A 27,980-nucleotide genomic window follows, 5' to 3' on the forward strand; every position below is an offset into this window, starting at 1 on the left:
TAGAGTGCCCTGCTCGCCGAATCTGTGAAGCAGGTTTGGGTCCCGGTTTGGGTGCTGTATAAATACACAAAGTTGAAAAAATCATGTATTAAAACGCATTAAATTTCCCAGTATACCATTGTTTTTATCAAAAAATTGCTGAATTATAAAGGCAAGCACGCCTGAATCTGGTATATCACCAGTGTTGCCACGCTAAACAACTCTACTACTTTACGAAATTTCGCCTTCAGTGGTCATGGTAGTAGAGTTGTTTAGGGTCCGCATGGCAACGGGCGAATGAACTAGATTTAGGAGCGTGCCTGCCTTTATTATTCAGCAATTTTTTGATAAAAAAATGGTACACAGTAAAGTTGAATATGCTCAAACAAGTAATTTATTTAATTTTATTAATCCATACATGCTAGAGTAAATTTAGTTCCCATTTTAGTTGCATTTGATGCTGATTTTGTTAGGTCCCTTCATTTCATAATGCCGTATTCAGTGTGTGATTGTCAATGAAACGGCAACGTACCAGTTCGAGCTCAGCGATCTATGTTTTTCTACGTCATTGGTGCGGCCTCAGAGTTAGTCTCCTACGCGGCCAGATTGGTTACGCGGCCAGTAACCAAACTAGTTTAGTAGGAGACTACGGTTTGCGATCGTGGCCGACATAAAATCATAGTCTAAAAAATTATGATTTTATGTCGGACCAACAGAAAATCATCCCGTTTTACTACAAATAGGGCGAATTTGACAGTTTGCTCATAGATTTAAGTTATAACATGTGTAAGTATTACAAATATGCCAAAAAATCGGGTTTGAAAAAAATAAAGGTAAATTCTGAAAAAAGATCGTACATTAAGGCTTTAACGAATAACTGGAGTAACATGAAAAGTAGAAACATTTATGGGGGAAGACTCATTTATTGACATTCAACAGAATATAAACTTACTTATAGTTGCCCCGCCCGTCAGCTTCTAAGTAGTCAACGAAAACTAAAGAAGTGTTTTGTTTCCACACAGTGCAGACAAAGTAGCGTAGTCAGTGGGAGGGGGTGGGGGAAGGGGAAAAGAGTGACCCCTTGACAAAAAATTAAGGAGAAAAATGCCTTAAAAGTAATGTCTCAATAAAGCCCTTTTTTTGGAAGCTTGAACTTAACATGATGTAGGCTAGCCTACAGTCATGACAGTCGCTTAAAAAAACGGTATAGACCTTTTTATATGCTCCACCGATATTACCGGGTCAAACTGATGCAACCGGGATTTTTTTTTGTCCCCCAACCTACCTGAAATCTCCCCCTCGACTAAGAAATCTGGCTATATGCTCCTGACAGTGCCAGCATTTTTGGTAACGAACCGGAGCGATATTGACAAAAAAACTTGAAACATCAACCTTCTTTTGTGATGACTTTTAGAACATTCTTTTGGAATGGGATGGGGGCATCTTTTGTAATGATTTTCGGAACTGTCTTTTTAATGGGGCCGAGCTATTATTGGCATAACCACAACCGCATTAATTAACCTTCTTTTGATCTTCTTCTGTTATGACTTTCGGAACATTTTCTCGTGGGGGTGCATATCAATTTGTAAGCGCTCTTTAAGCAAAGTCATTGTTCATTGAATTTACAACTGAACTGTGTATGACAAAACAGACGAAACTAGTAGTGACTTTTCGCACAAGATTTGCAATTTAAAGTGAATTGGTGGTCATTGCTCATTAACATGAAGCTAGTATATGGACAATATAAGTGTCCCAGCAAACACAAAACGTTTTCGACATCATTCGCAAAAGGTTATAAAAGGTTGTCAGAAAACGTTTAAATGTCGGGTTATATAAAGGGTATATTAAGGGTATAAAACGTTTTCATAACCTTAAAAACATTTTTGATAATCTACTGCTCAGCAAACAAAATGTTTTGCAGAAAACGTTTAAATGTTGGGTTATATAAAGGGTATAAAAACGTTTTAATAACATTCCAAAAACATTCTTGAAAACTTGATACAAAACATTCTAAACAGAATGTTATTTTGGGTTGAAAAAATATTTTGCGAAAAATGTTTGCCTAAAATATTTTCAATAACGTTTTAAAAACGTCTTCATGACCTTTATATAACCCAACATTTAAATGTTATTAAAAGGTTTTGAAGAAGAAATTTTTAAGAACATTTTTGTGTTTGCTGGGTTCAGATATTTTAACATAATGTTATTTAAGTATTGACACAATATTTGGCAAAAATGTTTGCAGAAATAGTTTACAATAACATTTTTTGAAAACATTTAAAATTATTGTTGTAGTGTGTTTTCATACCAAACGTTTTAAAACGTTATCATGACCCTTATATAACCCGACATTTTAATGTTATTAAAACGTTTTTACCTAAACCTAAAGCCAAAATATAAAAATAATTATTTAAAACGTTTTTAAAACGTTTTTGTGTTTGCTGGGGTGCTCTTTCATTTAATGACATAAAATCTGAAAAAATATTTCAAGGATCACTTGAGGTTTTGATTTTTAAACCCTACATTTTGGTCACAAATCGTGCTTGATTAGGTCATTTTCAACAAATTTACCACATTCGCCTTGCTATAAACATTGAATTGCGTTATCTGTTGACCTTATGAAAAAATATGTTTTAGGGGGAAGTGTTAGATTTTGTTCGATATAAAAAAATTCTGATTGGATGAAGGGAACACTTTTAAGTGTTCCCTTCATCCAATCAGAATTGACAAAACCAATCACAGATGCCTATTTTCCAGCTAGAACCTTACACAGCTCTTATGATGCTATGCATTCAACCGTGTAGATTGTGTCGAGACAATTCACTGCTTGCTTGGAAGCTCTTGGATGAAATTGTGAGCTCAGGTGTATCGGGGTGGAAACTGTGCATAGCTATTCGTTTATAAGAGAATCGTTTTTATAGCCAAACCTTTCCATATGAAATTTTTGATCAAACTCACACTCTCCCCTGGCATAAATATACTACATGTACTAAATCAACATATTAGTTATTGAAAAACAACTCTTTGATGTTTTGCAAAAGTTCATTCTACAAATCATATACTTTGAAAACTTGCTTGATTTATTGTTGTGAATGAGCTACGTACGTTTTACAAAAGTGTTGTTGTTCCAGCCCTCTTTACAACAGGACATACGAAAGTAAATCTGTGATATTTGAATTCTTCTACACACTCGCTATGAAATGATCAGTGCAATTTTTGTCAAAGCTCACTACCATTCGCAAGATGCTGTGAACTACCAAATTACAACAGTTTAAAATAGTTGCTAAATAACCTTAATTTTGTCTTTGCTTTGTAGTTCTCATCATATTTTTAAATGAGGCAGGGGCGGATTTAGGGGGGGGGGGCGCAGCCGGCGCGCGCCCCTCTATTTTTTGACTAGCAAAGGGCGCCGGTAACTTAAAAATACAAAAATTGTAAGAAATTAAAAAAAAAGGAACAAATTCGGCCATGAACAGCAAACAATGGGCCAAAACCGTTGAGTTTTCGAGGGGGTAACCCCCTTTAACACATTTTTTCGTCGTCGACCAAAAGGCGCCCCCTTTATCAAAAATTCCTGGATCCGACCCTGTGAGGTACACAATATTGACACAATCACGATGTGAGCACACAAAAATAGTTTTATTGACACCTTATATCATTGAGTATATAAAAATAAAAATACATTTCATATCAAGGATTGCAAGATCAAATATCATAAAATATAAACTTTTAATGTAAATTAAAATAAAACATGTATGTCTGTGATCAGACCATTTAACTTGGACCATGGATTTTCCATGATAAACGTTTTCCTCTCTCCTCCCAGGCCTGCACTATTCTAGGAGGGTATGAACATCGGAGTTATAACTAGATGATATATCGAGGGCTTAGAGCCAGAGGTAGCTATGTCCATTTGTTTTCTCAATTACATATTACATACGGCAACAAATGTACGGTTAATTATGCCCTTCATAATAAATGCAAGTGACTTTGGGGTATGGTTACTTGAACAGTTAGTTAGACCACTGTGGTTAGACGCAATTGACCATGCATATACCCCAAAGTCACTTACATTTTCTTATGGAGGGCAGAATTAACCGTCCATTTGTTACCGAAATGAGTAACATGTAATTGAGAAAACAAATGGACATAGCTAGTTCTGGCTCTTTAAGCCCTGGATATGACGTTGTACATCCACCTCATAGATCGTTAACCAAGGGTTGTGATTATTTTGTCTCAATGTGGGCATATGAGTCCATTATATATGCTGATCATCTGATGTCCATCAATATCACAAATATTACAAAAAGTCACACATATGAACAGTTCCACATTACATTTTGTTTGTTTGTTTGTTTGTTTGTTTGTTCATTTGTTTGTTTGTTTGATTGATTGTTTCCTCTTTACCCTTACAGGAAGTCTCTGTTCTCCCATATGGCCCACCCTGATCAACAAAATGGCACCGATTGTCCCAACTGAAAGTGAAAATGAGCGCCAGTTCTTAGACTGAAGTTTCTTTACCCGTGACGACTAATCTAGCAAAGTTCTGAGTTGAATCTATATCAAGTATTGCCTGTCTGCTCCTGGCGGTGTCTATCCAATGTTGACATCTCACTTGCAATGGATACAACAACATGTTGATACCTAAACACATAACACACACACCGCTCACTATCAGTGGTGCCCGATAGTTGCCAGATATGTCGTGCAGAAATCCTGAAAAAAGAAGACATTCAAAAGTTATTGAGTTGCAGATAATTCACGAGTCACGACCATTATACATACATGCAGAAATAGTTACTTATAGACGTATTCCGCGAGTCATTTAGGCTGATTCGATAACCTTTTCGCAAAAGACCAAAATTCCTCTAAAGATAGGTTTCGAGATATCTTACTATGTTTTTGTTAGTCGAACTCAAAATAATTGTCTAACAAAAAATCTTCTAGAGACTGCAATCATTGATTTTCTACATTATTATAGTAAGCAACAATTCATACCCATAAGCAAAATACAAGCAAGACTCCCAACTCCTTCGCCGAGAAGCATCCAACCAATGGCACCAGGAGCTTTCGCTTTAGACCCAGCAGCGTAAGTAACCACAACCACCCTCAAGAAGGCTGCAACACCGACTGTAACTCCATACACTACTGCCACTATAACCAATCCTGAAAATGTTCTAACAAATGATGTGATCACAATGTTAAGTCCACACATCAGGAATGCAATTCCACCTAAGGTTGATGCGGAGATGAATTTCTTGTCGACAATCCAGCCGACGGGACAGAGTCTGATGGCAAGTCCGCTGATACCAAAGGCAAACATGAGGTAGGAAGCTTCCATATTAGCTATCCCGACGCTTACTGCGTACGGGACGAGGTACAAAATGGCAGTGTTGTTGCCGCCGTATAAAATTCCATTTCCGATACCTTGAAAGACGAACGTCAACTTGCGAAATAACGATAGATCAAAACTTCTTGCAATGTCTTTAAAGAAGCTATTGCAGCAACTGGTGTCAAGTTCTGACGAGTCAACTTCATCAGGGATACGTTCCTTAACAAGCTTACTTTTGCTACTGTTAGTCCTCAGTCTTTTCACCTTCGGAGGATTTCTCAGCAATGCCCCACATACACATATATTAGACATGATTGCCGATGTTATTTGTAACGCGCCTCTCCATCCGTAGTAACTTATAAGGATCTCCATTAACGGTGGAAACATCAAAATCCCAACTGCGCTTGCTGCGCTGTTCAGTCCATTAGCCAGAGCTAACCGTTTGTCAAAAAAGACGATAAAATATGCAGTTCCAGTCTGACCAGCGATCCCAAACGCAAAACCTGAAACAAAAATTGATATGAAATGGCATTACAGACCATGGTTATTAGTGGGTTTTTAGCGGGTTCGCCGTGGGACAAGTTTAGAACTGTCAAACTTTCGTCAGGAGTAGCTTCAGGACAAAGTACCTAAGAATGAGACATGTAGGCCGCCCCTTGCCTACTAATGGCTCTGAAAAGAGCCGTTCACTGAACTGCCCCCTGTCAACAGAGAACAAACAGATCTCGCATATCTGCTCATTTTAAAGGTTTTTGTGGCTCTGAAAAGAGCCGTTCACCTAAGACTACCCCTTGTCTACAGAAAACAAGCAGACCTCGCCTGTGGTTCTGAAAAGAGCCGTTCACCTACCTAAGACTGCCCCTTGCCTACAGAAAACAAGCAGGCCTCGTCTATCAGCTTCTATCTGCTAAATTTAAAGGTTTGGTGGCCCTAAACAGACCATGGTTGTTGCCTATACATGCTATATTCATATAAATTTCTATAGATTTCTTTGTGTCTATTTATTTCAATTTTCCAAAAATTTCATTCGGAGTGGCTTGTTTGCTTTTATACCTACCAATGTTCCCATATCATTGCCCCATCTCAATCTTAAAATTTAAAAAAATCCTTCCTGCATGTCTGCCTTTACGTTAAACAATGCAAGTTTATAAATTGTTGGTAATAGCCACACATAATTTTCTGAGCTACTTTTTGCTTGTATTAATTTACTATCGTCCAATGACAATGAATTTTTGTGCCAAAAATCCCACGCCCTTAATTTAATTGCTACCCCCACCCCGAAAAAACCCTTAATCATTGCCTCTCTTTTGATTCGTACCCCCGTAATTTCACCATCTAATCTGGGGAAGATAATAACCACTAACGAACGAAGGAAAGTATGACAAATACGGTAGATTGCTCTAGCAAGATGTACCGGGCAATGGAATTACATGTTTACAATGTCATAAGGATCATTGCATTTAAATTTCAGCTCAATTGGAGCATTTAGAAAACCTTGACCTTTGACCCCTTTATGACCCCTTAATGACCTTAAATAAATTTTTAATGTTTTAAACATGTTTAGAATGTCATAAGGATCATTGCATTTAAATTTAAGCTCAATCGGAGCATTTTCGGTTAAAATGACCATTTTTGACCCCTGTGACCCCAGGATGACCTCTGACGTTTGAAAATATTTTTATTATATTCTTTATGTTTTCCACTTTCATATGACACCACTCATGGGGTCATACCTTCGTGGCATTTAGAGATATGTCCATTTCAGACCAAATGGTTAGTAAGTTAGTAAGCTAGTAAGTAAGCTAGTAACATTCACTCATATAGGCTGATACCATTTCATGGTTCAGCAAAAACCGGCATGCATAATACCTTCCGATAATACCGGGTCAAAATTATGCATTGCGAAATTTTTTGCCCACGAAAATTTTATTTTGCCCCTTTGGCTACGCTCCTGTGTGACAATACAGGAAAATCCCGGAAATTATGATAAAGTCATCAGGAAAGCGTTTACCTATTAGTCGTCGGAATACTATTATTACTACTGTATAGGCCTACAATAATGAATAATAACAAATTCACCCAGACTATATATTTTAGTGTAGTCAGGATTGTTGCCCAATCAATGCCATTATTACGAATTCATGGCCGTACACCATTCTTCTTCCACATCCTTGATTCTATGCAATGGCAAGTTCAATGCTGCGACGGCGTCCGAACATGGCGAATGTTCAACATTTGTCCTTCACCAGAAAGTACAGCCTTTTTTGTCCAACATTTATCCTTCACCAGAAAGTTCACCAGAAAGTACACAGAATGTTCGCCAGAAATTACAGCCATTTATGAAATTTAAGGCCGAAATAAAGTTGCATTTTTTTACTTTTTCAAGCGGGCCTAGTCACATCTATGCATTTCTCTTAAGGGGGTACTACACCCCTGGCCAATTTTGTGCCTATTTTTGCAATTTTCTCAAAATTATAAGCGCATTGGTGACAAGTAAGATATGTATATTATAGGGGCAAGGACTACAACTACTGCACTGAAAATTCAGCAACTCAAGGTAAGTAGTTATTGATTTATTGATCAAATATTGGTTTTCCCTCATTTTTGACTGTAACTCCACAGCTGTTGTCTGTGCTGAAATAAAATTTCCAGTGCAGTAGTTGTAGTCCTTGCCCCTATAATATACATATCTTACTTGTCACCAATGCGCTATAATTTTTGAGAAAAATGCAAAAATAGGCACAAAATTGGGCAGGGTGTAGTACCCCTTAAACAACTCCAATGACAAGAATGTTGAAAACGAACAAATTTAATGAAATGATTTGCTATCCGTTATCATGGTTATGGTTTAAAATTATCCAGCACAATTTTCGATAATGGTTGACAGGCTGAGTGATTATTGTCTATTGAATGCGGATCATCCGTTTGGATAGAACCCATGACTTTAGATAACACATTAGCTCACATTCTTTCTTCAATAAATTTATTTTCCTGATAAAACAAAGAGTCATTCAGGCATCACAAAGTTCTCTTTGCTGCAATAATAGCAATTAAAAATAACAAAGTGACTTGTGTAATTTAAAGAGTTTTCGATTCTTTTCTTTTGTCAAAAACAATTTAAAGAAAAAATTTCCTTGCTGACAGTTTTGTCAGTGAACCACTGACTTTATCAAAGCTTGATGTTGTTGTGATGATCCAACAGCTGATGACGGGCGGGAAGTTATGTCACTTCCGGTAGCGATGTTAGTTTTGCTAGCAGTCTTCAAGAAATGACTTGTGTAATGTGAAAGTTTGTTTTCCTTTTTAGTAATGTGTTGGTCCACCTTCATTCTCAACAACCTCATTGCAACGATTCTGCATTCTGTTGACCAGGTTTCGAATGTACGTCCAGGTGATTCCATGCACGTTGCAGTTTTCTCGGCAACCCTTTCCATGCTTTCAGTCTTGTGTTGTCATCCCGGGGTTGTCATTGACTATCTTGTATGCAGCTTGCTTCAGATGGTCTTAGAGATGGTCAATGGGGTAACAGTCTGGGGACTTCCAATTTCTTCGTGGAATCACCTGGAACATACCAACAGTGCATTTGATTTGAAACCTGGTCAATCGCATTCAATTGACAATAATCACTCAGCTAGCCATGATCAAAAGTTTTGCTGGATAATTTTAAACCATAATGGTAACAATTCATCGAATTCATTTTCATGATTGTTCATTTTCAACATTCTTGTCATTAAAGTTGTTTAAGAGAAATGCATAGATGTGACTGGGCATACTTGAAATCCCTATGTAAAAATGCAACTTTTTTTCAGCCTCAAATTTCATAAGTGGCTGTATTTTCTGATGAAGGACAAATGTTGGACAAAAATAACCACACACGTTATATGTAACTTATCAGGCTACATTTCACACTTTGGAACCGTTTATGTACGGTTGCACAGTTGCACTGTTAGGACTTACTAAGAATTGGTATAAACATGTAGATTTGCCAGAACTGATTCGTCAAACTAATAGCACACAAACACGAAAATATGACAATTCCTGCTCCTATGACGGTCACACGGTACGTCAGACGATGTCCCAGAGCGGAGGATATAGGGGCTGCAAAGAAAAAGAACAGAACCGTGGTATTATAATTATGCTATTTGCACAAATATTCAACATTCAGGGTATAGTTAGTGGTACTAAAGGCAGTGGCGGCGCCAGGAATATTTTTCGGGGGGGGGCATGGGGGCAAAGTGAATTTCAGGGGGGAATTGGCAAATTTTGCGGAAATTTACGTGATTTGGGTTTTTTTTCCTTAAAAGTGGGGGGCAAGAAAAATATTGGGGGGGCAAATGCCCCCTTGCCCCCCGTAGCGCCGCCACTGACTAAAGGGGCGTACAATACATGCATTGGGAAAATTCATTGGAAGTCTTTTGATCGGTTGTCTTGACCTCGACTGACCCTAAGATTACCTGGCATTTTTATCATGTTTATGTAGTGTGACGAATGAATAGCGTGGCCATTAACACACAAGTACACTTATTGATGTTTATATCTCAAAGCATAACTGTTTTATTTCTGAAGATAAAGCTTTACACATTTCGATGGCGTTTTAAAATCTTCTTCGAACCCCTCAGTGAGGTGTTCTCTGAGTCAAGTTGTAGATTAGACTGAAGAGAAGAGGAATATCTCTCCCTATACATACAAATGAAGGAATAATCAGATAATTAATATTATCCAATAGGAAGTTTCTTAACAGTGATTGGTACTAAACTTTCCTGACCAATCACAAACTTCCAAGTAGGTTTAGATATCAACTTTCAACCAATCATATGGCTGGTATGATTCAGATCACCAATAAAGTGGGTGGTGTCCCTTGAGATGGTCTAAATCCTGGAAAGGAGGAGGCTTGGCCAAGAAGAGGAAGATTTCCTTGGCCAAAACCACATTTATGATTATTTAGTCAGATTAGCCAGAATTCAGGATCGAAATGACCATTACTTTTGAACATACCATCTGTCGTGGCGGACATGGTCATTTTAGGAATGTATCTCCTCACTTTTATGTGTGAGAAGTTTCGCTTTCTCACCCCCGAATTTTAACTCTGTACAAGGGTGAGCTTTTTACCTAGCTGGGGGGTTTACACCCCCCAGCTAGGTATTGTAATCGTTCGGGTTCTTCCGCTGGCAACAAACCACTGTAATCTTCCCGTTTTCTTCCGCTGGCAACTAAGTGAAATTGCACATGTTTTTGTACTTTATGCACCAAACCCTCTATCTTTTTAACCAAATATCCCACAGAGTTGTGCGATATGTCAAACTTTTCCTCTGGTCATAAGGAACAAAAAGTCAGTGGTCACATCTCTGTAGGATCATTGGTTAATGAGATATAGTCACTTTTTTGTACTTTATGCACCAAACCCTCTATCTTTTTAACCAAATATCCCACAGAGTCGTGCGATATGTCAAACTTTTCCTCTGGTCATAAAGAACGAAAAAAAGTCAGTGGTCACATCGCTGTAGGATCATTGGTTAATGAGATATAGTCACTTTTTTTGTACTTTGTGTACTTAACCCTCTATCTTTTTAACCAAATATCCCACAGAGTTGTGCGATATGTCAAACTTTTCCTCTGGTCATAAGGAACAAAAAGGTCAGTAGTCACATCTCTGTAGGATCATTGGTTAATGAGATATAGTCACTTTTTTGTACTTTGTGTACTTACCCTCTATCTTTTTAACCAAATATCCCACAGAGTCGTGCGATATGTCAAACTTTTCCTCTGGTCATAAAGAACGAAAAAGTCAGTGGTCACATCTCTGTAGGATCATTGGTTAATGAGATATAGTGACTTTTTGTACTTTGTGTACTTAACCCTCTATCTTTTTAACCAAATATCCCACAGAGTTGTGCGATATGTCAAACTTTTCCTCTGGTCATAAGGAACAAAAAAGTCAGTGGTCACATCTCTGTAGGATCATTGGTTAATGAGATATAGTCACTTTTTTGTACTTTATGCACCAAACCCTCTATCTTTTTAACCAAATATCCCACAGAGTCGTGCGATATGTCAAACTTTTCCTCTGGTCATAAAGAACAAAAAAGTTAGTGGTCACATCTCTGTAGGATCATTGGTAAATGAGATATAGTCACTTTTTTGTACTTTGTGTACTTAACAATCTATCTTTTTAACCAAATATCCCACAGAGTCGTGCGATATGTCAAACTTTTCCTCTGGCCATAAAGAACAAAAAAGTCAGTGCTCACATCTCTGTAGGATCATTGGTTAATGAGATATAGCACTTTGTGCATTTAACCCTCTATCTTGTTAACCAAATATACCACAGAGTCGTGCGATATCTGATATGTCAAACTTTACCTCTAGTACGTGAAGATGGCCTGATTGGCGCGAGGTTCATATCGGTGCGTATGCACCAAATATGTATCTTGTAAACCTTAATAAGTTTTGCCTTGCCTTGCTTCGTAATCCTGTTTGGGCTGGACAAAAAAAAAAGTTCCACTTTTCCCCAGTTTCCCCTAGGTATTTCGTCTTTAAGCTTACTGATATACAGGGATTGAATACGCGTGTCACGGCCCTGGTTAGTGTGCATTCAAATCAGAGATCCCTGTTCAAGGCCATCTTACTTAGCCGTCGGAAATGATTGCAAATTACACATTTGTAATCATTTTGACCACAAAATATGATGTGAAAACACAGGTAAGCAATGAGAACAAGTCCTCAAACATTTGAAATTTGTAGCTTACTACAACCTGATGATGTACTCATCCCAGGCAAACCTTAGTTAACACATTTGCTAGTCAGCCAAATTCGCCGACAAAATGCATATTTACATAGAAATTTAAAACAACTGGCAAAAGAAGGAAACCTACATAAATATGTTTTCTATACTTCACTTGACCCAAATATATGATTTTTTATGGTGACAAGACAATCGCACAAGGAATTTTAGAGGGATTTTGATAGCAGTTCCATTAAAAAAAAAGCTGCTATCATAATGAGACTAAGATCTAGAAACACCCCCGAAATGCCGTTTTGTGGAATTTTGCTAGCTGAATCTTTTTGATGAAAGTCAATCTTTGACAAGATGTAACTTTGCTACGGAAAGTGCTATGAAAAAAAGGTTTTCAGTTTTGGCTTTGTTTACTCAAGACTAAGAGCTTTAATTTGATATATAAAATGATGCAGTTTGATGGCAAATTTGAATTCACCTAGCATACCTAATATACCATGTACATGTCAGATGTACGGTATATTGTATTGGCAAATATCCATAAAAGCGTTCATTATAAAATTATTTTGATAAATTGTCACATTTATGACCTTCCCGGAGAAACGGTAGCCCAAAATGGGTTATATTTCATAATATGCAGACGAATGGTCAAATTAATAGAAAAATACCTGTGATAAATTTATCTGTACACATTGTCGCACTCCGAGTGACGTATAGTATATTTGCAACCCTGTGGTGGATTTGTGAACAATTTGTCGACATAATGATGTTCGCTGAGAAAAGGTGGCCCAAAATGCGTTATTTTTGGTAATATGCAGACGAATGGCCAAATTAATAGAAAAATAGCTGTGATAAATTTATCTGTACAAATTGTCACACTACGAGTGACATACTGTATGGTATATTTGCAACCCTACTGTGGATTTGCAATTGACCTGGGGAACATATTGGAACATTTTGCACGGGTCAGCTCAAAAGACATCATTCTGGGGCCAAATCTTAGAATTGCGTTATCTGGACATCTGTAAGATGTACAGGGCTCAAACTCGGTGACAACTCACGACCAGGGGTGAATTATAGAACATCTTGCAGGGGTCTGGTCAAAGGTCATCTGGGTCAAATCTTAAAATTGCATTTTCTGGACATCTGTGAGGAGTACAGGACTCAAAACTCGGTGACAACAAACCTCATGACAGGAGAACATTTTTGGAACATTTTGCAGGGGTCAGATACCTCCACAACACCAACATGCCCCAGCTAGGTTTGTGGTCTATGACCACCATTTGCCTCTAGTTAACTTTCTCTTTGAATCCTTATATATTATATATTTATAATTGAAACAAAACTCTACTTTAAACATGAACACGTTATAAAGAGTTAACAAGATATAAGTAACATATATAGTTATTTGCCTCAATTAGGGATCATACTATGTCACATGCCCCTTCTCTAAGTATGGAACTGTGTTTCCATGAGCAGGTTTGTTCTGGGCAGATTATAATATTAACAAAAGTCAATGTTTGACATAGAGTTTTAGGCGATTATCATAATTTTCCAGGCATAACATTATATAATCAGAACATGCAAATTGTGTTCATTTCAATGTAGAAAGTTCTGCTCTCTCTCTGAATGCAGCCAGTTGCATCTTCGGTGTCCATAGGAACCATAGTAAAAGTAAAATGCAATACAGTTTGTTGACATTTTTGAAGGTGATCCCTGTCTGGAGTTCCAACAGTGTATAGAGTTCTTCCAGTCCTCTTTCCCAAGAAATATCTGCTTAATTCATTGGTTGCTATGGTAACTAGTAAGACAAGTAGTATACCCTTGTAAAATGTAGGTCATTCAAGGTAAAGTTGTACAACTTCTGTGTACAATTCAAGGAAATCCTTTACTGGTTACAGTCATGGTGTCTTGTTACAAAGACATAAAACATTTCTGGAAATGTCAAAATTAAGCTCTGTTGCCATAGAGATCTGCATGGTCAAAATGACCTTTGCTCTTGGTTCAGCTACAGTTTGTTGCAATACAAGCTGGATCTCCAATATGTGTACTAGCATTTTACACATAAACTGGGTCATTATACATGTATTATAAAGCAGGATACAAGTTATATACATGTACAAGCAATTCAAAGTTACTGGAACCATTTTTTGTCATCATCAGCCTGTCGCCGCCATGTAGGATATATAATATGGAATATAATAGTCAAAGTTCATATTGTTCTCTGGAGCAAAATCTGGCAGAGATGTTTTAGAAGCAGGATAAATATAGTTCTGGTAAAATAACAAACAGCATAATATAGTTATCTCGACAGAGAGTTATACATTGTCTCTGTATGATGTATCATCTCATGCCTTACGTAAGACGGCATGGTTTTGGAAGACCATTGGTCACCCAAATAACTTTAGAGTATAGCCACCCACATGTTATGCACTGAAAGTGGCATATGGTGGTTAAATATCATTCAACATTCAAGTCTAAAATTAGTCACACTATTATTTACCTCTTCTTTTAGTAAACAACATTATTTATATTCTACTGAGGGTATCGGCGTTTGCATTTGCCGAACCTTTTCGGTATGCTACCGTGAAGTGGTAGGGTTGGAGGGCTAGGCTCCAGCGAGTTAACCTGTTGTTGGTTGACTTCATACGCTCAAGCCATTGAATAGCTTGGTGGTCAGTTTGGACATGAAATTGGTGTCCATACAAATAGATGTGCCATTGCTTGATTGCCCAAATAATAGCAAGGCACTCTTTTTCCATCACAGAATATTTTTCTTCTGTGGAGGAAAGTTTCCTACTGATGTAGGCCACAGGGTGTTCTTCGTCTTTTTCGTCGAGTTGACTTAGGACGGCCCCTAAACCTCTTTGACTGGCATCTGTTTGTACCAGGAATGACTTTGTCATATCAGGGGCCCTCAAAACTGGGGCATGAGTCAGGCGGTACTTGATTGTCTTGAATGCCTGCTCTTTGTCATCTGACCAGTTGACAATGTTGGGTTCAGACTTTTTAGTGGCATCAGTGAGGGGTAACGCTATGACTGCCATGTCCGAGCCCATGTATTTGCGATAGTAGTTTGCCAAGCCTAATAACGACCGTACGTCCTTCTTTGTAACCGGCCGGGGAAAGTTTTTCATCGCTTCAATTTTGTCAGGGTGAGGACGGGACTCGCCATTACCAATGACATGGCCTAAGTAGGACACGGATGATTTCCCAAAGTGGCACTTGCTTGGTTTTGCTGTTAGACCTGCCCTTTGAAGACGTGACAGAACCTCTCCCACATGTTTGACGTGAGATGCCCAATCCATGCTATATATAGCAATATCATCAATGTATGCTCGAGCAAAGGTGTCACATCCCCGTAAAACTGTGTCTACTAGTCTTTGAAAGGTGGCCCCTGCCCCACACATACCAAATGGAAGAAATTTGTATTGAAAAAGTCCAAAACTTGTGATGAAAGCTGACTTTTCTCTTGTGTCTTCAGCTAGGGGTATTTGATAATAACCCTGTGTTAGGTCCAAAGTTGTGATAAATTTGGCCTGGCCTACTCTATCAATTATATCATCAATTCGAGGCATGGGATAAGAGTCAAAAATGGTAATTTGGTTAAGCAATCGATAATCAGAACAAGTTCTCAGTGTTCCATCAGGTTTAGGAACAGTGACTATTGGGAAAGCATAAGGCGATCTTGACTCTTCAATAATCCCCAAGTCTAAAAGTTTTTCAATTTCTTTCTTGACTTCAACTTCTTTCGCATAGGGTAACCTGTATGGTTTTCTACGGATGGGTGTTTCTGTAGTAGTCCTAATACTGTGCTCTACCAAATTTGTACGCCCTGGGACATTGCTCATGACCGGTGCATGGGATTGGAGTACAGTGATCATTTGATACTTCTGTGATTCAGTAAGGTCATCAGAAATATCCGAGTCTTGGTAAGTTTCAGTTTGTGTCATGCTCAAAGGTGGGTCAGGTGGTGACCAGTCTTCAGTAAACGAATCGTCATCGTCCGAACATGCATGTACCATGAGACATACAGCTTCTTGTGTGTCTGTGTCTCTTTGGTGGTATTCTTTCAACAAGTTGATGTGGTATACCTTAAGTTTCTTGTTCTTTTTACCCACATCAACTTCATAATTTAGGTCATCGACCTTTCTGGTCACCATGTGTGGACCTTGCCAGCGTGTTAGAACTTTGCTGGGGTGAGTAGGCAGAAGGACCAGAACTTGTTGTCCTGGTTGGAGACTACGGTCACGCGAGTGTTTGTCATACCATGTCTTTTGTCGCTGTTGGGCCACTTCTAAGTTTTCATGAGCTTGTTTGGTCATGTTATACAGTTTTTCGCGGAGGTCAACAATGTATTGGATGACCGTTTTGTCATTAGTAGAGGGTCCTGTCCATGATTCCCTTACTATATCTAATGGTCCTCGAACTGGTTCAGCGAACACAAGTTCAAAGGGTGAAAACCCCAAGGACGCTTGTGGGACCTCTCGATATGCAAACATAAATAGGGGCAAGTATTTGTCCCATTCTTTTAACTGTGTTTCAGTCAGTGTGCGCAACATTGATTTGATCGTCCCACCGCTGCCACCATGTGACGAATGAATAGCGTGGCCATTAACACACAAGTACACTACATAGCTACTGGGATTCCGTTAGACTTCCTCCACATTAGATGCATCTTTCAGCTTACAGTTCTACTAGCTTGAAGAACATTTCAGGTGTCGTAAACCTAGCTGCTACCATGTGACGAATGAATAGCGTGGCCATTAACACACAAGTACATATGTTTATATCTCAAAGCATAACTGTTTTATTTCTGAAGATAAAGCTTTACACATTTCGATGGCGTTTTAAAATCTTCTTCGAACCCCTCAGTGAGGTGTTCTCTGAGTCAAGTTGTAGATTAGACTGAAGAGAAGAGGAATATCTCGGCATATACATACAAATGAAGGAATAATCAGATAATTAATATTATCCAATAGGAAGTTTCTTAACAGTGATTGGTACTAAACTTTCCTGACCAATCACAAACTTCCAAGTAGGTTTAGATATCAACTTTCAACCAATCATATGGCTGGTATGATTCAGATCACCAATAAAGTGGGTGGTGTCCCTTGAGATGGTCTAAATCCTGGAAAGGAGGAGGCTTGGCCAAGAAGAGGAAGATTTCCTTGGCCAAAACCACATTTATGATTATTTAGTCAGATTAGCCAGAATTCAGGATCGAAATGACCATTACTTTTGAACATACCATCTGTCGTGGCGGACATGGTCATTTTAGGAATGTATCTCCTCACTTTTATGTGTGAGAAGTTTCGCTTTCTCACCCCCGAATTTTAACTCTGTACAAGGGTGAGCTTTTTAACTTTCTCTTTGAATCCTTATATATTATATATTTATAATTGAAACAAAACTCTACTTTAAACATGAACACGTTATAAAGAGTTAACAAGATATAAGTAACATATATAGTTATTTGCCTCAATTAGGGATCATACTATGTCACATGTAGTATGATCCTTTTGGGCGTCTTTTGATGCTATTGGCCATCCATAGAGTTATACTCTTTTCGAGCAAGATTTTCGATTGGAGGTATCTTTTCTCCATTTTTGCTCTTGATACCCTATACGAGATTTTAAAAATTACATTTCTTATGTTTTTGTATTTTGTACGTGGCTGATGTAATTTGAAATACATGTGGGCCCGGGAACAGGGTCAACATTTCTTTAAAAAGAGCATAGCTTCAAAATTTGTGAGCTGATGATATTTGTTTTCGGTTTATCGATCAGAAGTTTCTTTACATTCCAAAATAAATTAGTGAAATATATGTATTTTGCAAATTACAAAGAAACGTCAGAAGCAATCGCTGTTGTGTGTTGGACATTTGTTTTGTTATACATACATAATATGCATACACAATAATTTTCCGTTAGTAGGCCTACCAGAAAGTTTCATGATTTATTACTCACTGTAAAAAGGACCATACTGCAGTTACTGTCCGTTTTCCTATACACAATACACAGTGCTCTTTCCCATTGACGCGTGATATACAAATAGCCCTACGTTAAAAGTATGGGGATATGACTAGTTAACGTCGCTGTGTGAAAAATAACCGGCCAATATTAAAAGTACTCTTCTAAAGTTCTAGAAAATATAGTTTTTAACATGTCCTAAATTTTTAGCTAATTTAGATGTTTGGAAATATTCGTACTTTGGTGTTTTAGTTAATGTTATAGGTAATAGTACATTGCCTAGTTAACGTCGCTGTGTGAAAAATAACCGGCCAATATTAAAAGTACTCTTCTAAAATTCTAGACTATATAGTTTTGTAACATGTCCTAAATTTTTAGCTAATTTAGGTGTTTGGAGAGGGTCGCACTTTTGTGTTTTAGGAAGGACATGTAAACGACAGATAACACCAAAAATATGAAGAAATTATTTCCAAACCGTGTTAAGTCAACAATCATTATGTTGCTCATTTTCAAGAATGCTGGTTTACAAAAAGCACGCCATTGTCTCATTTCGTGAACAAAGGTACACATACCATTGTTTCCTTTCGTTTCCTTTATAATCGGTTACCCAACTGAAGCTATGAATACCAGCTTTATTGCGATATCGCACATGAAAACAGACACTTGTGCACAACCAGAGAAGATCCGATTTAATCAGTTGAGCTGTTTCAATGAGTGTTATCTTGGTTTAATAGCTTTTAATGGGGTTAAGTCCTGCAAAGGTCGAGATGAATTCTACTGTAGACATGACTGCATCATGCCGTAAATTATCGGACGCCCGTATTTCGAAATTTCCCGTAATTACGGAAACCCCGGGACGGGAACCATGGTTTGTGAACACATTTTTGTGATCAGAACCACCTACCTACCTCCACCCCACCCTATGGATGGCGGATACCTTCTTAATACGCCTAAGATAAAACGCCTAACCTTACACGTCTAAGATGCAATCTTAGACGTTTAAGGTTAGGCGTATTATCTTAGGGGCGCACCATTAGATTTCCAGGGGGCATGGGCCGGGGGTTTTTGGAAAAAAAAAAACTTCGCCCACTAGTGAAACGAAAAAAAAAAATTCGCCCACTAGTGAGACGAAAAAAAAATTGCCTCACTGATGAGTAAAAAAGATTTCCCCCCCCAACTTTGCATAAAGGTATACATTAAAATTGAAAAATTAATACTTCGCCCACAAAAGAGAAGAAAAAACACCCATTTTGCTGCCTTCGGAGGCGAAAAAAAATCCTCCACCTTCGGCGGCGAAAAAAATCTGCCTGACCCAAACTCCCATGCCCCCCCCCCTGAGAATCTAATGGTGCGTCCCTTAGGCGCTAGGCGTATTTAGAAGGTATTCGCCATCCATGCATAATTTCGCGGTCCTCTCGAGTATATAAAATATTACCCCTTTTCCGTGCTAATTGGTAACTCTCATGGTTGGTTGCCAACTTTGGTGACGAGTTGGGAGCCGGGTATGAGACCACTTAAAGGTTTGCCAGACATGCTCCCGGTGCTGCGTGCAAAACCACATACCTTTGCAAAATATGATATTTTGCATATGCAAAATTACATACTTTCCAAAAGTATGTAGTTTTGCATATGCAAAATTACATATTTTCCAAAAGTATGTAGTTTTGCATATGCAAAACTACATACTTCGGCAAAATATGTAGTTTTGCATATGCAAAATATCATACTTTACGGTCACTATGAAAAAATACAAGTTTTGCTGGGAAACCCCGTGCAGTTCGTGTTTGTGAATAAGGGCGCATGTCACAATGATTGGTATAACTTATATTTTAAAAGGCAAAATATAGCGGACTGTGTATGTAACAAATGAATTAGCAATATCTGTATCTGTCTCCACAATCCTTAAGTATTAGGCTACATATAATATAAATTATTCTTTGAAAGTAGAGAATATTAGAACAGTGACCGTATGGATCCATGCCCCTAAAGCGGCCGATACCGAACAACACATAGGGCCTACACGGCCTTGACCTGCAGTTGTCTAAATTCTGAGGGATTTGCATGCTGGTCAGGTAGAAGATAAATAACAGAGTGGGCAGAGTGACCTTCAGCTTCTCCGTGTTTGGTCAGACCTACCGTATAGGCGTAGGCTACATGGGGTGTATCCTGCATAAATTAGTGTTCTTGGTCAAACCTGAGAGTAGTATACCTCAAACACATGTTTCACACGTAAGTGTACGCTGCATGACTGTATGTTTCTGTTTTCAGGGATGATTATCCTAATGTGTGTCCTAATGTCTAATAAATGATGAGGGACATTAATTTGGTGGTATGCACCCTTACAACACACATCGCGCGGTGTTTCTTTATGCAAAATAAAAGTTATGCAAAACATCATACTTTGTTAGTATGTAGATATGAATGCTATACCGGGTATTATTGCGATACTATCAGCCCCGGCTATCAGCAAAAGTATATCTACACCTTGCACATTTGGAAATTCCTCATTTGAACCTAAAGTGGGTATTTATTATTTCAATATCTGTAATTTGTATACACTTTGACATCTCATTGTATCTGGTGTTATACAATCAAACCAAATTTAAGACCGTTTATATAAAGCTCCATGACCATGGCCCTCTAAAGCATTTGAATGGGCAAAGGTCTAATACAACAAACTAGTCAATACAGCATAGTACTAGATAAGCAAAAATGGCCGATATATGCAGTTTGATCATTATTATTATTATTATTATTATTATTATTATTATTATTATTATTATTAATTGGTTATTTACCATAGTGTAGTGGTTGCATGGGATTCACTCAAGCATAAAGATATACCGGTCCCTTGCCTTTGTTGATAAATATTGAGGCCAACTCATCTATACTTTTAGTACTAGATACACACTAAAAACTACGGGGTTATATTTTCCGTGGTCATTTTGAATTGACCACGTTTGGGGTTGTTTTGACCCTTCAAGGGGGTTGTACTGTTTTAATTTGACCACATTCACGAGGTCATTTTAGCCACGACGAACGTGGTCAAAAACTTAGTGGTCATTTTGCCGATACCGTCGCGCATTGATATCAGTTTCAATCTTCCGCTTTGAAAATCTCAATTCATAAATAAGTTTAAACATGAGCTGCAATTAATGTTTGTTGATTAATAAATAAAACTAATTTTTTGACCGAAGTTACCCAATTTGTCAGACGGTTGACGACTGAGGGCAGCAGTCTACATTGCAATGACCCCGACCAATGGGGTCAAAATGACCCCGTTAGTGGTATGGTGTTTAGTTGATAACTATGCTGGGGTCAAAAATGACCCCATTTGGGTCATTTTTTGACCCCGTAGTTTTAAGTGTGTAAGCAAAAATGGCCGATATGCAGTTTGATTATTATTATTATTATTATATTGTTATTTACCATAGCTTTGATTTGTCTCATGTCCCATGGGAATTTGAAATCTAATGCGGTATGCGTGTTTGTATTTTTTATTTTATCACATCGCATACGTATTTGACTAATATTTCCATCGTAATAATAAAACGAAGGTTCCGCGGCGTTTTATTCAAAATCTCAGATTTCGACAAAACTGCAGCACAAAAAGTCTTGATTTTTGCAGAGTGTCTTTGTTTACTAAAGTACATTACAATCGTGTAAAAACCAGAATTAAAAAAAATTGAGGGCGTTCTCCTCAGCAAATGTTATAATATGGCTTTAAGTAATAAAATAAAGATTCTACATTAAAACACAATTTCTTTTTGTTCTCTAAATGCTTGAAACGATGGGCCATATTTAGCATTTAGAAGGTGGGTTCCATTGAAAAAAAATTTGTAATTGAATTTTGTGTGACAATTTACACTATATAATGTGGCCCATGTGAACAAAAAGCTACAAAAAGTGGTTCAAATGGATCGTCCCCCATTTGTAGAAAAATAAAACAAATTAATGAAAGCTTGAACTCCTTGCAATTTTCTGTTTTGACTTGAATCTCACGAGCTTCAGCCTTTTCAAGATATGTCACTGAGCAAAATAATCAAGTTTGTCATAATAATGCAATAAAAATGAACAAAATGGATCATTTGGACGAGTTCGAATAAGATCCCAGTGCACCAATACCAAATTGGATAAAACAATATATAACCCGACATTTGATGTTATTTTAATAAAAAAAACGTTTTTACCAAAACCAAAACCCAAAATATAACCTATTTTTGTGTTTGCTAGGAATCATCTCCTAGGCTCTATAATCAGCTCACTGTGGTCAAAGTCCGACCGGGGTTACTAAAGTACGTTTAATTTTTGTTATTTAAAGGAGTATTTCGTGATCCTAGCATCCTCTTTTTTTCTCTTTTAGCATCCTCTTTTTCAGTAGATATCCACGAAAAAAGCTTATTACCAAAACATCAGTGTAATTTTGAGTTCAACAGAGTGCGTTCATCATGATTAATAATAAAACATTTTTATTTATCAAAATTCGACTATGGCATAGTCTAAGTCCGAGGCTGCGTATATTTTACTTTTACTGACACTATTACTCTTTATGACCATTTTACTATTGAACACTTTAATTTTAATAAACATCAGTTATACCGTATGTATTTTTTTAATGCGATTCTATAATGCAATGCAACCTTTCTTCATGTTTGAATGTATCGTGTGTACTCAGTGCATTTAGTCGTTTTACGCCAGACGGTAGAGAAAATGGAGTTGAATAGAAATCTATAGAAACATTATTCATGCACATGATAAGCTTTTATATTGTAGTATAACCTTGACAATGATCGACCGCACATTCACCATGTTCATGGGTTCATATTCAATCACAGATTCTCAATCAGTGATTTAAATATACGGGCTTGTGCTTGCGCAGATTTCATATATCCGCGATGTTGTTTAATTATTAGAGCTCATCGCTAATTTAGCGCCAATATACAACCATTAAAATGCATTGACATACGTTTTTGTATAAATTACTGGTATGTGTTTGCAACAACAGAAAAAAACCAGAAAAAATAAGGTATAATCAACGGTTTATTACAATACCAGCTCAGGGCGTATAAAATTAATGTTTTGGTTCTCGTCTCCTCCCTCCTCAATTTCTGGGATTTGTCAGATTTTTTTAAAAATAGATTTTTCAATTTTTTTAAACTTTGGAATGATTAGAGAAGAAGGATCACTTCCAAATCTTTTTGTGGTACTTTAGGGGGTATATCCCTCAGAATCTCACATTTGAAAAAAAAAAACTCCCTCCCTCATCCATTCATGAAAAAAACCCTGGACGAGAACCATGATTATTTTTATACGGCCTTACCTGAAGAGAGCAGTATCAACATAAAAATGGATCCAATCCATGCTGTATTCGAGACACTAACATCAAAATGTGTCTGCCATTTTAAAAACAAGATGCCAAGACTAGTCCAAAAGGCATCAACTAATGCCCTCAAAACAAAGCAACTGGCAAGAACTACCCATGCGTAGCCGCTATCTACTGATGATGGTGAATGATGATACGGCTTCCCCATGATGGTGGCGATTTTAAAGCCTGTGGTTATAATAACTCCCTGTTTAGATTTGCGGATGAAAGCATCATTTTACAAGATGGTTTAATGGATATGCAACCTTTTGCAAAATATCACAGAAGAATGAGTACCATGCACATCATGACATGTCATGGCCTGCTCTGAGTTCAACTCGTCACTCTCTAGCAAATCCTGACGTGGACAGATAGTGATTTTCCCTTCATCGGCCGTCATCAAGGCAGACTTTGGACTGTGTATTTTTGTTTTTGTACCTGATGGCTCATATCTACGGATCGCATGCACCATCCACGGTCATATTCCAAGTTCACAGTTGCCTATATAGTATTATTATATAGAACAGTCTGTAACAAAGACTATTAACCTCAGGCTAAATAAACTGCCCTGATCTAGTCTCCTTCACAGGCAGCCGGTTTCTGTCACTAACACACTTACGCCAAGTTCGCGATTACGATTGAGCCACATGCAGCCTGCGAGCCTCATCTAGTAGTGACCTTTTATTAAGGGAGTGTTCAGAAATACTTTGGTGAAGGGGGGGGGGGGCTGGAAAAAAGGGAGGGGGGGCCAAAAAGTTTTGAACCTTAAAAGAGGGGGACCAAAAGTTGTAGGTGGTAGGAAAGGGGGGCAAAAAGTTTTCCGCTTTAAAACCCAAAATTTTATCACTTTTAACATGGGCAAGTTTGGGTTTTCAGTGCTTTTGTTTGAAAAAATGATGGCACTTATTGTACACATCTATTAATTAATATAACATTAAAGATGATCAGCAACATGCAACATCTGGGTTGGTCTAAGAAATACTGGCACTTTTTTATCATAGAATTTTATATCTCTTCAAAGTAGGCTACAGACATGATTATGTACCAATCTGATCAAAATACAACTAAATCAAGAAAATATTGCAAATAAATTGGATTTCTTTGCACGTAAACTGCACACTTCAGTTTACTATTTCTCATTGCAAAATTATTTTGTACACATAGGCCCATAGGTAGATTTACCATAGGTGCCACAGTCTTTGGGGGACAAAACTGATACCTGTGTACATTTGCGTGACCAAATTAATCTCATATTTGACCATTTTAGCTTTTTGCATATATTAGTTCCAATTTTAACAATATTTGACCATTCAAGCTTCAATATCGCCAATTTTAACAATATTTGACCATTCAAGCTTCAATATGGCCAATTTTTTTTGCGCAGTTCGCGCGCATTTGTACTATCATAATAGCCATGGATCCAAATTATATACTGATGTGCCTATGAACCTCCAAATAAATCCTCTATTAAGTTATCCCTGTAAAATCAGATAAACACCCTGATTTGGGACAAATCTAAATTAAGTATAAAATGAAAATTTCCTTGTGCTTGTATTTCATGCGCAATTGTCCCACCGGGAATGTTTCAAACATTTGCCTCCCTCAATGACATGTGACCCAGATACCACACCACTGGAAACAACATTATTAAGTATAATGTTTGTTATACGATAATGGTGGGGGCCAAAAAAGTTTTGTCTGTCAAAAGAGGGGGGTAAAAAAAGTTTAGCGGTCCATCGAGGGGGGGTCAAAAAAGTTTTCGAGCGAAAAATTTGAGGAAGACCAGCCCCCTACCAAAGTATTAATGAACACTCCCTAAGGGCGCCGTGTTCCCCCGGTGTGTCCCCTGACTTGTTTTCGCCAGCCGACGGGCTGGCATTTGATTCAGAGATTGTATAGGCCTACACAAGAAATTATAGCCTACTGGTATTGGTATGAATTATTTTATTTCACTTTTTGTGGTGAACATGTTTTAAAGTATTAATTACTATTCGATTTGTAAGGCCTACACAAGAAATTATAGCCTACTGATATTGGTATGAATTATTTTATTTCACTTTTTGTGGTGAAAATGTTTTAAAGTATTAATTACTATTCGATTTGTAAGGAAAAGAAAGTATTGAATTGGTCCATGAGTGACCAACGGTTTTTGGTAGGCCGTATACTTCTATTACAGTATATGCAGTCTACATGTTCTCTGTTGACAAGGGGCAGTCTTCAGTGAACAGCTCTTTTTCAGAGCCAACAAACCTTAGCAGATAGGCGAGGTCCGCTTGTTTTCTGTTGACAAGAGGCAGTTTTCAGTGAACGCCTCTTTTCAGAGCCACCAAACCTTTAAATTTAGCAGATAGGCGAGGTCTGCTTATTTTCTGTTGACAAGAGGCAGTCTTCAGTGAACGGCTCTTTTCAGAGCCACCAAACATTTAAAATCAGCAGATAGGCGAGGTCTGCTTGTTCTCTGTTGACAAGGGGCAGTCTTCAGTGAACGGCTCTTCTCAGAGCCATCAGTAGGCAAGGGGCGGTCTACATGTCTCATTCTTAGGTACTTTGTGTCCTGAAGAAGTCAGAGCTACTCCTGACGAAAGCTTGACAGTTCTAAACTTGTCCGACGGCGAACCCGCTAAAAACCCACTAATTGAAAATATAACCTGTTTTAAAACGTTTTGTGTTTGCTGGGATTTAATTCCCTATCGGACCTAGACTTCTCCGTAGTCCACTTGCCCATTTTGCATACACAATTCCAATTTGTATTAATTTGTGTATATAAATTGATAGATTTTCACATCTGATATTTTCAGTCACATCGTACTCCCTCTGTTTGTTAGCTTCCCAGGATTTTTACTCGGGCTTTCGCGATCAATAAACTCGTAGATTCCAAAATCAGAATTTTTCACTATTGAAGTGAGCCATTATAATTATGCAAGATCAGTTGCATTCAATAACATAGGCCTAGCCTATACGTTATACGTATACTTTACTTTTACTGTCACTAATTATATATAAACTCTTTATGACCATTTTACTATTGAACACTTTAATTTTAATAAACATCGGTGTAATTTTGACTTTAACAGAATGCGTTCATCATGAATTATTGATTAATAATCAAACATTTTTATTTATCAAAATTCGACTATGGCATAGTCTAAGTCCGACCGGGGTCAATAAAATACGTTTACATAGGCTTAGGAACGGGTGTGCTGGGGCTGGGAGGGGGGCTCAGCCCCCGCAATAATTTTGGTGCGGGGCTGGAATACCTTTCAGCCCCCCCAAATAATCCTAGGGACTAGGTGAAGTAAAAAAAATGTGATCAAATAGAGGGAAATTAAATGAGTGTTTGTGACCTATATTTTGCAAAATTTTCTGACTCCGAGGGGGAAACCTCCATCTAGCACCCCCCCAGGATGGCTCACCAAAAGTTTTCAATTATCAGCCTCCCCAATGTTGAAATCTTCCTAAGCAAATGGTTTATATATTTTTAATGCGATTCTATAATGCAATGCAACCTTTCTTCATGTTTGCATGTATCATGTGTAGGCCTACAGCGCATGCAGTCGTTTTACGAATAGAGTAGAATATCATCGAGTTGAATAGAAAATAATATATAGAAACATTATTCATATCATAGGCCCTATTAGTATAACCTTGACAATGGTCGATCGCACATTCACCATGCATGGGTCGTATTCAATCACAGATTCTCAATATGTGATATAATACGGGCTTGTGCTTGCGCAGCTGATGTTTCATATATCCGCATTGACATATACATTTTTGTATAAATGTTTTTGAAAAAGAAAAAAAAAAGAGAAAGAAAGAAAAAGAACAAAGTATGATCAACGGTTTATTACCAGCTATTACCTGAAGAGAGCAGTATTAACATAAAAATGGATCCAATCCATGCTGTATTCGAGACACTAAGGGAGCGATCGTTATTTATGACAGGGAGAGGAATGGGCGTTTTGTGGGGGGAACCCAATTTTATTGGGGGGTCTTGAGGGGGGAAAGCGAAATTTCTCATTGAACCAGGAGGGGGGATTGTTAAATTTTAAATGGAGAAAATTGGGAAAACAAGGGGAACGCGAAAATTTTGAGCGGACACGTGGGGGGAACGCGAAATTTTTTGTCGATATTTTTGCCAAAACACCCATTCCCCCCCTGCCGTAAATAACGATCGGTCCCTAACATCAAAATGTGTCTGCCATTTTAAAAACAAGATGCCAAGACTAGTCCAAAAGGCATCAACTAATGCCCTCAAAACAAAGCAACTGGCAAGAACCACCCATGCGTAGCCGCTATCTACTGATGATGGTGAATGATGATACAGCTTCCCCATGATGGTGGCGATTTTAAAGCCTGTGGTTATAATAACTCCCTGGTTAGATTTGCGCAGACCCTGGATTTGCGGATGAAAACATCATTTTACTGGATCAACCTTTTGCAAAATATCACAGAAGAATGAGTACCACATCATGACATGTCATAGCCTGCTCTGAGTTCAACTCGTCACACTCTCTAGCAAATTCTGACATCGCATATTTTGGACAGATGAGTGATTTTTCCTTCATCGGTCATTATCAAGGCCAGACTGAGCTTTGGACT

At 37.9% G+C, this 27,980-nt stretch overlaps 1 protein-coding gene across 2 annotated transcripts; it reads right to left on the minus strand.

Annotated features, from left to right (window-relative positions):
* Nucleotides 1–3,591: 3,591 nt before the first annotated feature.
* LOC140157208 (monocarboxylate transporter 12-like) lies at nucleotides 3,592–27,979 on the minus strand. Of its 2 annotated transcripts, XM_072180325.1 has the most exons (5): nucleotides 27,814–27,979; nucleotides 23,337–23,644; nucleotides 9,269–9,409; nucleotides 4,978–5,814; nucleotides 3,592–4,695 (listed from the first exon to the last, which is right to left on the minus strand). In XM_072180325.1, the coding sequence occupies exons 2-5, from the start codon at nucleotides 23,545–23,547 to the stop codon at nucleotides 4,481–4,483; spliced, it is 1,404 nt and encodes a 467-aa protein (XP_072036426.1). In that variant the 5' UTR covers nucleotides 23,548–23,644; nucleotides 27,814–27,979; the 3' UTR covers nucleotides 3,592–4,480. The 2 variants fall into 2 exon arrangements, with proteins under 2 accessions (XP_072036426.1, XP_072036427.1); XM_072180326.1 differs by lacking the exon at nucleotides 27,814–27,979 and having other exon boundaries at nucleotides 23,337–23,788.
* Between the last annotated feature and the right edge of the window lies 1 nt (nucleotide 27,980).

Source organism: Amphiura filiformis, chromosome 7, assembly GCF_039555335.1.
Source record: "Amphiura filiformis chromosome 7, Afil_fr2py, whole genome shotgun sequence".
NCBI lineage: Eukaryota > Metazoa > Echinodermata > Ophiuroidea > Amphilepidida > Amphiuridae > Amphiura > Amphiura filiformis.

Excerpts from the sequence above, each read along its gene's own strand:
- LOC140157208 (XM_072180325.1), bottom strand. The coding sequence starts at position 23,547 with ATGGGGAAGCCGTATCATCATTCACCATCATCAGTAGATAGCGGCTAC. Across the intron at positions 9,410-23,336 it reads GTTGATACTGCTCTCTTCAG|CCCCTATATCCTCCGCTCTG; the intron begins GTAAGGCCGTAT and ends TTTTCTTTGCAG. Across the intron at positions 4,696-4,977 it reads TGCTTGTATTTTGCTTATGG|GATTTCTGCACGACATATCT; the intron begins GTATGAATTGTT and ends TTCTTTTTTCAG.